This window comes from Acomys minous, assembly GCF_964271855.1.
Source record: "Acomys minous genome assembly, chromosome: 13".
NCBI lineage: Eukaryota > Metazoa > Chordata > Mammalia > Rodentia > Muridae > Acomys > Acomys minous.
The window spans coordinates 40513556-40525748 of NC_140495.1; the positions used below are offsets into that span (position 1 = coordinate 40513556).

The 12193-nt window shown below is 38.6% G+C and overlaps 1 protein-coding gene across 6 annotated transcripts in view; it reads right to left on the bottom strand.

Annotated features, from left to right (window-relative positions):
• Window positions 1-10917: 10917 nt before the first annotated feature.
• The window catches only part of SENP6 (SUMO specific peptidase 6), an 83341-nt gene continuing 82065 nt past the window's right edge, over window positions 10918-12193 (bottom strand). For all 6 annotated transcript variants that reach the window (XM_084754265.1, XM_084754263.1, XM_084754262.1 and 3 more), the window contains one exon: window positions 10918-11440. In XM_084754265.1, the coding sequence (XP_084610391.1) occupies window positions 11231-11440 (210 nt within the window). In that variant the 3' untranslated portion in view covers window positions 10918-11230. The remainder of the gene's footprint in view (window positions 11441-12193) is intronic.

Genomic DNA, 12193 nt, shown 5'->3' on the forward strand with positions numbered 1-12193 from the left:
GTTTAAGATGTAAGAATAAAAAGAAAGTCCCAGTGAAAGGGACAACAGGAAAAAATGGGAAGCAAGTGCAAGCTACATAGTAAAATCTTGTCTCATAAAACAGTATTTTTACAAATAGTTAAACAAACAAACCAACAAAGCAAAAAACTTGCTGTGAGGGGTTGGAGAGCTGGCTCCATGGCTAAGAGCACTTGCTGCTCTTCCAGAGGACAAAGGTTCAATTCCCAGGACCCACATGGTTGGTGGTTTACAGCCTACAGTAGCTCCAGTTCCAGGGGACCTGATGCCCTCTTCTGGTCTCTTAAGACAGCAGGCAGAACACAGTGCATGCTGGCAAAATACTCACATGCTTAATATAAAAATAAATAAATAAATGAATAATGTTTTAAAACTTATTTATTTTTATTTGCACTGGAGTTTTGTCTGCATATATGCCTGTGAGAGGGAGAGGATCTTCTGGAACTGCAGTTATAGACAGTTGTGAACTGCCATGTGGGTACAGGGAATTGAACCTGGGTTCTCTGGAAAAGCAGTCAATGTTTTTAACCACTGAGCCCTCTCTCCAGCCCCAAGAAATAAATCTTTAAAACTGTTGTAGGAAGCCTTGTGTTCTTCAAATGTATTGTTCTTGGGCTGAGATAAGTGAATGGGATGTTTATTAATAATGTGAAGACAAATTAACTCAAGTAAATTAATAAAAAACATCTAAGGTACTTTCTGGGTACAATCAACTTTTAAAGTTTTTCTTTTGATGTTTTAAAACAAATGTTCATAGAGAAATGTGTTTAACTTTGGAGAGGTGTTGTGGTGCAAATGTTGCCCTAGCTGCTCAGTAGCCTGAGGAAGCAAGATGGCTTAAGCCCTAGAGTAGATGCCAGGACTTAACACTAGATACTTTGATTTTGTGTCTGATTTTTACATGGGGTTGGGAGTCTAATTCAATGGTAAGAGCATTTGCCTTAGTAAGCAAAGTCATGGATCCAAACCCCAAAACTCCAATAAAGAATAAATAAAAAACTGACCATGCCAATAGCAATATTTAACCAGGGAATTAGGAAGCATCCTGCCTCAATATAGACCCTCCACATAGTTCAGAGCTGAAAAATACCTTTTTAAACTAAGAATAGTAGTGCATGTCTTTAATCCCAGAATTTAGGAAGGAGGCAGAGCCAGGTGGATCTCTGTGAGTTTGAGGCCAGTTTGGTCTAACTAGTGACTCCCAGGCCAGCCAGGGATACAAGGAGCAGCCCTGTTTCAAACAAAACAAACAAGCAAGCAACAAAATCTTCTATTATGCCGCTGAAACTAAGCATTGATGATTTTTCCAAACACTCATTTCTTATTGGTGTGTGTGTGTGTGTGTGTGTGTGTGTGTGTGTGTGTGTGTGTGCATGCATGCATGCCAAGACAACTCTGCGAGTCCTCTCTCAGTCTTTCGGTGGGTTCCAAGGATCTAAAGCTGGGTACAAGCCTACTTCACAAGTGCCTTTACCCACTGAGTCACCTCACCAGCCCACTGAAAAATTGTAAAATACCTTTTATAGTTTATCCAGCAGGGCTGTATCATCAACGCATCCAAGTTGTTACTAGAAAAAATATTACTAGTGTGTATACTTAAATCTTGTGGCACGGAAGATTAAGCCTTAGTGGGTGGCACTATTCAAATGGTGAACGGTAACACCACGTAGTGGTGCTTCTTAGCTGGCTGGCTGGCTGGTTTGTTTGATGGCATGGGACTCACCATGTAGACTGGGCTGGCAATGGACTTGCAGCAATCCTTCTGTTTCTGCCTCCTGAGTGCTGAGATGATAGGCATGTGCCACCCCAGCCAGCTTTTACATAATGGATTTTGAAAGGAACATTTTAAAAAATCATTATTGCTTCAGGAAGAGTAAGAATTGTTCCTCAGCTGCATGCCAAGAAGAGGGTAGTGGCGAAGAAAGGCAGTTTCAGAGAACTGTGTTTTCTAGGAGGGCAAATGTGTCAGCCATGTCTCTCAAGCTTCAAGTTATTGCTTACACTAAACTCCAATCAATGAATTTAGCCTTGCTTGGAATTTCTTGGTTACCTTGGCAACTTGAAATTACGACCAGTGGTTGTATCTAGAAGAGAATTTCTTCTGAGGCTGCCCATGTATAACCAGTTCTCTCAATGTTCAAGGAATAAGAATTAAATTTTTTGTGTGTGATAATCTACCAATTGGCATTTCAACTTCTAATGATAGTAACAAACTTATTTTAAAACCCCACAACAGGGTTTAGGATGGAGTTCAGTTGGTAGTGCTTTGCCAAGTATGCAAAACCCCCGTGGATTCTCAGCACTGCGTAAAGGGCAATCTCAACACTCAGGGACAGAGGCTAGGGGGATCAGAAAGTCATCCTCAACCACCTAGGGAGTTCTTGGCTATGTAACCCCTACCCCTACTGCACCCCCACAAACCTCACAACCCGGGCTCACTTCAGTATGCTCTTTTCACTGTCATGTACTTGATACCTCTTTTATGTGTGGTCTCTAATCTTTCCCTCTACTCCAGATCCTTTTAACAAGTCAGCTTTAATATTTTATTCCTCTCTGGATTACATATATCGCTCTCAGTGGCTTTGCCACACATGAAGATCTTTTAATTTAGCGTTTTTGTTTAATCATTTTATCACTATTATCCTTAGCATCTATTTACTGCGTGTATCCCCATGTGTGTATGGTCAAGGGACAACTTTTGGGGGTGTTTTCTTCTTCCATCCACATGGTATCCGGGGGTCAAACTCAGCTCAGGCTTGGTGGCAAGTGCACCTACCTGCTGACCCATTTTGCCCACCTAGTTAACTCAGATTTTAGAGTCCTCGTTGTGTGGCCCAGGCTGGCCTCTAACTCATGCTTCTGTCACCATCTCTCTCATGCACTAGGATTATGGGTGTGCAGTGCCAAACTTCTCTTTTTATAGACCCGTTTTGGTATTAGTGCTCCTGCTTAAACATTCAACCTTTATTAAAAGTCTAATACAAACTACTATCATTAAATGCAATTGTGTTAGGTTTCCTGCAAGGACATTTACATTTCTACACCACTGCCTTGTTTAAGAATTGTCTAGTTTTGTAGGATTATGGCTTATAGTTTCCAATAAAACTCTAGGCTTTCTCATGCAGGTAACATTTCTTTAAAAAAGCTTTGCGTAGGGGTGGGGTGATGCATGTGGACATCAGAGAACTCACAGGAGTCAGTTCTAGGCATCAGGTTGTCAAGCTTAGTAGCAGGCGCCTTCACCACTGAACCATCTTGCCAACTACAGGCAACATGTTAGCTTAATTCTAATATTGTTCACAGTTCTTTGCAGTGTGGAATTTTTTGGTTTCCCGATGATTTTTCTGTATTTTCATTGTTAGAATTAATTTTGGGTGTATCTTATCCAGGCACTGAATCTGATTATCTTATTCTATTCTCTTAAAAAAAAAAAAATCAAAATAGAAATGTTCCATTTACTCCCTGAAAGGTTTTTTTCTTGGTATATTTGCAACAAGTTAGGATTGTACCTAACTTTAAAAATATTAAGTTAAATGGTTGTATTTTACAATTTAGTACATTGTTACTTTTTCATGTTGTCTCCTCTCCCTCTCCACTTTCCAACCACGGGAGCAAACCCAGAGCTTTTCATATGCTTTGTGACTGACCTGCAGCCTCACGCTGTTTTCTCCCTTAGACACCTTGACTAAATCTTTGTGTTACAGGCAGATGGGTTTCACAAACGAACTGGAATATTCCAAGGGCTTTTATGGCCTAGAATGATTTGGTGTTGCCTCAACGTTCAAACAAATGGATTAATCTAACTGGTGCACGTTTTCTGTACAGGCTTTTGGCATTTTGGTCACCATCTTCTAAGTGTGGAGAGTCTAGCCAAATCCTTTCCTTCTTGAATCCGTTTTGATGCTTTTCAAATTGTGGTCAGTGTTAGAATTTGAGGCATCATTTTCAAGCCTTTTTATGTCTTGGATATGACTTCTTTCCTTTGAAATTATTTTTCTTTCATTAGCCTCAAGAATTATTTTGTATTTATCTTTTTAAAAACCAGATTTGTGAGTAACATAGTGAAAAAACTTACAATTCACCAATACTGTTTTTACTTTGTTGAACAAAATACAATTGATTGTCCTAGTTTAACACTGTTTCAATTTTCATCCTTTGTCTCAAATAGGACTCTTATGTCTCCAGCCTCCTTTTGTGTTTCCACTGTTCTGTAGTTACCTGGCTATTAATAAAATAAGTAGACAAAGTTTTTATTACATAGAAATTTCAGAATCAACAGCTGGGTGCAGTAGTGCATGCCTTCAACCCTAGCACCAGGGAGCTAGAAGCAGGCAGATCACTGTGAGTTTGAAGCCAGACAGCCAAGGCTACACAGAGAAACCCTGTCTGGGGGGAAAAACACTTGGGAAGCAGAGGCAGGTGAATTGCTGTGAGTTCAAGGCCAGCCTGGTCTACAAAGCAAGCCAAGGATACACAGCGAAACCCTGTCTTGAAAAAGCAAATAAATAAATAAATAAATAAATAAATAAATAAAACAAATCTCAGTGATTTGGCATAAAAAAATATGACAATTCATTGTAAAACAGGAGTTTTAATAAATGGTGCTGGCACAAATGAAAGTCTTGAAGTAATCCTCATGAAGGAAACAGCCATGTATTTTGCCATATACAGAAATAAACTTGTTTCATTACTTACAATTTAAAAATCTTGTAAGAACTATTTGCCCATGTGCACTACCTCAAGTTAACCAAGACTGGGGGGTGGGGGGGGCAGGGGGAATCAAATGTTTGGAAAAAATGCTATGGTAAATACAACATAAAGTCCACACATAAGTGATATCAAAAAAGTCCATTTGTAACCAGGCATAGGCTATATAGGCTTATGATGCCTGTACTTGGGAGGCTGGGGCAGGACACCCTGCACTATATAGCAAGACCCTATAAACTTGTAACACAAATGGTAATGTAGAAGGTCAGAATGCTAACGGGAAGATTACGTATTGCCAGGGGAAATCATTGCCACCCGTGATAAGGAAAGCAATGGCAGCAACAGAGAGAAGCTTGGCTTGCAAGGCTTCCAGATAATGACTGTTAACACCTTTGATAAAAATAAAAAACTAGACCAAAACCAAACAACTAACCAATCAAACAACAAAAAAACCCTTGCTCTCTTGGAGAAATGGTAAAAGCAAGCTTCATTGTTCAATCGGACGCTAGAGCACGCAGACTTGTGTAGACTGAAGGGCAGCAACACGGCTTCTCCTTGGAAGCTTGGAGCCAATGCCTTCCCACTCTGAGGAGGGAAAAGCACCGGCGTGAGACAGCCCCATCTCTGTGAGCTCAACCACAAATAAGCAGAGCTCCCCTTCTTCCTCTTTGCTTCTCTGGACACCTATCATGATCAAAGAAAGGAACCATCTTGCAGAGTTAAGTCCTGAGAGTCTGTAAATGTTCCTCGAGCACAGGCAAAAACAGAGTGACAGAGCAAGACAAGGCTAAATAATTTCCGTAAGACACTGTCAAGACAAGATTCTAGAAAGTGTTTATAAAAGTTATCCTAGTTTCATAAGAAAAGTTATTTTTAATACATTATATAAATGCATAGGAAAATAATAGGAATACGGGGAAAACACAAAAAGGAAAGAAAAGTTCAGAGAATAAAAAAAACCCAGAATTTTAATTACATGCCTCAGTTCAGGCATAAAACACAGGTAGGAGACAAGCTCACACAGTACTTCACAGCCAGTGTGGGGATGCATACTAGATGCATCAAGGCTCTCACACTGCCTGCAAAATTACTAAGTCATGTATCCCAGTGGTTCTCAAGTGTGTTCTTGCCTGTAAGCTGTTAGGGCTGTAAATTTATAGACTGCACTGCACAGGGACCAGGCTTGGCAACTCATGTTTATGCTTTCCATTAATTTTGAGACAAAGTCAAGTTTATTTGATAAGATACAGTCTTATTTCAGAGGTTAAGAAAGTCCATCCTAGAAATTAGGTCATTTATTAGACTGTCATTTAAACACATTTTCTTTTTTTCCCAATATGCAAATGATTTACTTTCAACTTAAATCCTAACCCCTAGGTCGGCTCCACTAATCCCTGCTTGTGTCCTTTGCCTGCTTTTTCTTTGGCCCTGCCAACTCACAGACAGGGATAGGGAGCGGAGCGGAGTGAAGAGCCATGCGAGCTCGTGGCACCGTCAACTGTCGACATCTTGCACAACTAGATTGAGCACGAGCTGCTTTTAGGTTAGACCGACCTAGACTTTTTCTGGGAAGGGATGATGGTATTAATTCTTAATTTTACACCTTCTTTTCATGAGGTTTACATTAAAAAATAGAAAGCTTTGTTTAAAAAAGAAGTAATGTTCTTTATCTCTTTGGTAGTGTCACGAGTTTTAGAAATGATTTGGCTTTACAACTTATTTTACGTTAGTAACGTCGAACAGTCATTCCTTCTATTTTAAGCAGTATATGCTTGAGCTACTTTGGAATCATTTAATAAGAAACAACAAAAGTTCTGACTAGGATAGAGAACAGTCTTTTATGGTCTTGTTCCACTGTCTTTCCAGCATTCCTACTGTGCATGTATAATATTCCACGCCTCAGTTTGGGAACACACAGCTGCATGATGAGACTATACTCAGTCTGGTCCCACGTCCACCCATCTTTCTGCATTCCCATTGGATCATGTTACTCCTCTGTCTGAACTGCTTCTCTAACTTTTCACAGTAATGATCAAGACCTTGAACATGGCCACAAGGCCCTGCATGATTAGCTTCCATCCTCCCTTTCCACGTCACTGAGCTCAGTTACATAAGGCATTCTAAGAAACTATGCAAATGTTTACACATCGTTTAAAAATAGTATAATTCAGAGCCGCCACATGCACCCCACTTCAGAGACAAAGACTCCATCACCGTGAGGCTCTAGAAAATCACCAGTATCTTAAGTGTACCTAATTTTATCAAGAACAGGTTAACTTCACAGCTATTTAACACTGTGAATTCAAGACACTTTCCTTGGACCTCTGTCTCATAAAATAGAAGTACTTCTAAGATCTTCTAAGATCATTAAGGAAGAAAATTCATCCAAAAAATGCTCTAAACAATGTCTACCACTCAGAATGTTTTATTAATGAAGCAATTATCATTTTAGGCCAAAGCATCTTTCTTTCTACTTCAGAGCATTACTAGTAGTTCAAATGTCACTTCAGGAAGCCTGTAACCCTCTGAGACCTGGAGATTACTGTCTCTGTCCGAACTGTTCATGGCTGGCACTCATCTGTGACGCCGATTAATGTGTTTTCCACACTTGAAGCAGGAGCATGATGTCTGTGCTCAAAACATTCAATATCTAAAGAATTTTAAAATCTAATTCATCTCAAGGCCTCAACAGTTACCCATATAAAGCTAATTATGTTTTATTATAAAATTGGACAACTTCCAGTAAGATGAGTTTAAAATGTTCAAACTATGTTAATAAAGCTATTCCAGTTTACAAAAGAATACTTGCCCCTCCCAACACAGGTTTTAATGTTAGGTATGAAGTTCTAACATAAAAGATGGAATACCAGTCAGGGGACTGTTAACCTAGCAACAAGAGGTTCAGAGTAGAGGGACAAGCCTCCCAGCTCCACTCCCTTCACTTCACTTTCATATTTTTACGTAATTTCTACTTTCATTCTTGTTGGGCTCTGATGACCTTAAAAAGTTATTAGTTATCAACGTTTTCCCTAAATAAATTCATTAATGTGAAAAATTAATTTATAACCTCCTTACAAAGGTTATTTTCATATTGGTTTTTAAAAAGGCTTCTCATAAAACTATCTCACTTATGTACATTATTTTCAAAATTTTAAATACCCTCAATTGATGAAAAATTTGTATTTTAAGCCCTCAAATCAGTCTCAAAATCATTTTCTCTTAAAGCTCACTTCACAAAACATCTTAAGTTGTTCACTGTAAAAGTTCTGGGAACGGAACATACGGCCCAGTTGTATATGGTGGTCTATAATTTCATTCAATAATCCTGCATATTACCCTAAAGAGAAGCCCTGTGGAGCAATCTGTCTAACTTGCTTGAAGCTGCTCTGCTCACTTGATTCTGGACACGAAACTGCTACTCTACAGTTTGCCTCACAACAAGCCCCTGCCCCCTGCCCCTCACTCCGTAAAGCAGCTTTGATGTCTGTTTGCTCTAGACAAATACCACCCTGCCTCACCACTTAAAAGGCTCTTTCTTTTCTGTAGATCATTCCACCAACCCCTGATTAAACCATACTCAAACAACTGTCTGAGTCTTCAGAATACTTTTCAGAGAATTGTTATTCTATTTACTTTCTATCTTGACATGGTCTTCAAGACTACAAATAGGCTTTATGGAGAAAAATATTCAATTCACTTTAGAGACAGAACACAATGTAAATCAATTTATGCTTTCAAATAAAACCTTCTACATTTAATTCATTCAGCTAAGCACAAGTTGCATGCAGAGAAAAGCTAACTGTTTCAGGTTTGAGTGGAACTGAAGTGATCCTGTCAAGTTTGCAGCTGTCTGAAGAAAGCACCTCAGCTGACGCCAAAAGGACGAGACTGGTTAATACCACCTTGCTCCTAAACTACCAGGAGCTCAGACACATACAAATTTTATGGCAAGTAATCTAAAACTCTTCTAAAAATGATTAACTGTTATTCTACCCAGCAAGAAAACCAATACAGCAGCTCTATCTAATTAGCGAAGTCACCAGATATCCTCATGCAGTTCTGGTGTCAAGTGACAGACTTCTAACTGCAAAGTTCTGTCTCACAGCTTGTACTAATCACATGTTTTAAAGGCAGATCTCCACTTTAAACTATTTATAGAAGAACCAGAGTACACAATTATCAAGTAAATGCACCTCTCTAAAGATAGTGTCTAGGTCTGCAGCATAATCTGGCAGTTGAAAAGATTTCAACGTACACATTTCTAGAGCATTAGCATAACCAGCAGAAGTCAAATGTTAAGATGGGGGGACAAAAAACACCAAAGAGCTAACACCGAAGTGTGCTACCTCTAAAACGTTGACACACATCAGTCTTTATTTTTCATGTTGAATTAAAAAAAAAAAAAAAAAGACCAGAATTAGCCCAAGTGACAAGTTGTAATTTCACCCTATCAAAAGTTATCTAACACTGTAAAATATAACTAAACAAAAACCACCAAAAAAGCATTTTAGGATACTTTGTTTTGTTTGAGACAGCGTCTCACTATACTTCAGGCTGACCTTGAACTGCCAGGCTCAAGCGGTCAAGCACCTTACCCCCTGAGCAGCTGGCATTAACTGGCGCATGCCAGTATACCTGGTCCTTATGGTAACTTTTCCAGTTCCCTCAAATGTTGGCAAAATAGGAGCCCATTAAAAAAAAAATTACCAATCTTGTTTATACTTTCTACTAAGGTTTTTTTTTTTAAACTTCCTTTTTTTTCAGTTAGAAGTAAAATTAGAAAAATTTTGTCATACATATCTGAGCTAATTAATTATATGGTCTAGCAGCTGTAAAGTCTTAGTAAAAAATAATCAGAAATAAGAAACTTAAGATAAATAAAAAAAGAATCGCATAATAGCACTAACGGTGACTTTTCCTTACACTTGATTGATTGGACTAGACTAGAGTCTATGTTTTGCTACCATTCTCAGCCACTCCAGACTTTCCCTAATACTCTACTAAAACCACTAACAGTCTAAAGTGTGGCTCATAATGCCAGAGACAGCCACATTAGAAGTAAAATATCTGATGACAAAGTGGCCTTTTATTCTCAACTTTCTGTTGTTTTATGGGATTTAAATATTCACTAATAAAAACGACTTAAAAAACCCACTTTAAGCCAGGCATAGTGGCGCACGCCTTTAATCCCAGCACTCGGGAGGCAGAGGCAGGCGAATCGCTGTGAGTTCGAGGCCAGCCTGGTTTACAAAGCAAGTCCAGGACAGCCAAGATAACATAGAGAAACCCTGTCTCAAAAAACCAAACCAAACCAAACCAAAGAAACCCCACTTTAAGTCTTACAGTTAACTTGAAAGAAATATATACCATTTGAGAAAATAATACTTTCTATATACACAAGTGAGAACTCTACATGAATTACAAACGGAGCCTCAAAAACTTAACATCTTTGCATTTTTGTTTGCTCCAGGGAACTGAACCAAGGGGCCTCTGGCATGTTACACATGCACTCTACTACTGTACTACAGGCTCAACGCCACATCTTTCAATCTACATGGGAAATTAAAATATGGGCTTTTGCTGCATTATACAATTAAAGATTATGTTTACATTTAAAATAATTTACACAGAAAAACTCAAGCAAAAAGTCTGATAATTTATCAAAAACAATGAGAACAAAATAATGAAAAAATAGCAGAAGATGCAAAAAATAAATTCCTATTTGAATTCCTATGTTTACACAGGTTAGAGGTGTTTCTTAACTAGTTCTACCATACAGGTTGCAGCACACTATAAGGTAACAGTGGCTATCAGAGATGCACAGTGCGCTTGTAGGTCACTCTCACCCAAGTCGCAGTGTATGCAGTGCAGCCATGCTTTACTAGGAGTCAAGGCGTGTTGTCTCTGATTGATCTTAATATTGTTTAAGTATTTGTGTAAAATCATAAATATTTGTTACATTTTGGGGCTTCTCTGAACAGATGAAAGACCATGAATTGAAAAGGTTTTTTTGCTATGCAAGCAAAGATGCATTTTTAGCTTAAAATGCCTGACAATTGTATTTTCACATTTTTAAGTATTCTAGAACAAAGGTTAAAAAAAAAAATCATAGATGCTTATATATGTTCCCATGAAACAAAAATCACACTCTGAGGAATTATGAGAGTTCACTAAAGAATATCAAATTAATCATTTCCTCCTATAAATATTTTATTTATTTGTGTTTAGAAGTTGCAACTTTAGTACTATTAACAGAAAATACATAACAAAGGCTTCCTAAAAGTGAAAAAAATAATTATAAATGTTGGAAAAATTGGCCTCATTAACATATTTACAGACTTTTACTTAATACAGACTCCTTTGGAAATTACTTATATGACATTTTTACAGGCTTTAACATCCCCAAATCTCTGAGTAATGAGCACTTCAGCTCTGTACTGTCTATACCCAAAGTTGAATGCTCAGTGATTTCTGAAGGTAAAACCTACAAGCCTTGGCCTGCTGGTCAGTCTGAGACACTGCTGCCATATTGCTCTGCTCCATCCCCTAAAGATGCTTCTGCTGAGGAAGTGTCTCTCAGTGGCTTCTTATCTTTACTCTGCTCTTCTTGCAGTTTCAGAATTATGTTTCGTATTTCTTCTCTTTTTGTTTTCATTCTGGGGGGAGGAAACCAGTTCACCAAATTCATAGGTAGTTCAAAATTTAGTATTGGATTCTGAAAATAAAAAGATTAAATGCCTATTAGAAAATCATAATGGGTGACATTTTAGTTTCAATTACCAACCACACTCAAAAAGTAAGTATCAGTATCTATTTACTAGTTCCATTTCACAAGCAGGATTCTGAATTGGCACTGGAGATAAAGAGTATTGGCCTATTAAGTTTACTGTCTAGATTAGAGGCTGGCAAACTACGCTTGTTGGATTGAGTTCTGCCCATACCCTGTTTGTGCAATGAAGCTCATTTCTGAGCAGACGCATACACATTCACAAATGGTTTGCAGTTGTTTGTACAATCATAGAACTGATAACTGCAGAAATCTCCACAGCTGCAAAACATTAAGTACTTCCTATTAGGCCCAGGCTAAGGACAGAAGGCCAGCTCCACGCTATATAAAAGACAGCTCATCTGGGCCAACACTATGACAGAAGTACAGTGAGAATGAAGACCCGGGGTCTGATGTTAAGGCAGACCTGGAGAGTAAGCAGATGTTAGGCAGAGACGTCAGTTAAGTGTTTCAGGGCCTGGAGACATGACAATAGATGACAGCCAACTGGCTGATACACAGCTATGTACAGGCCACCACAAGGGTTTGGTTTTTTAGCTCATAGCAACAGGGAGTCAGTAACTACAAACGTGAATAGAGCAACCTCATAAAAGAGTTTCTGGAAAATGACTGTGACGAGCAGATGGCACGAGAACCACTGGATTTGGAAAGCAGCAGCAGGAAGGAATGCAGCAATGTACA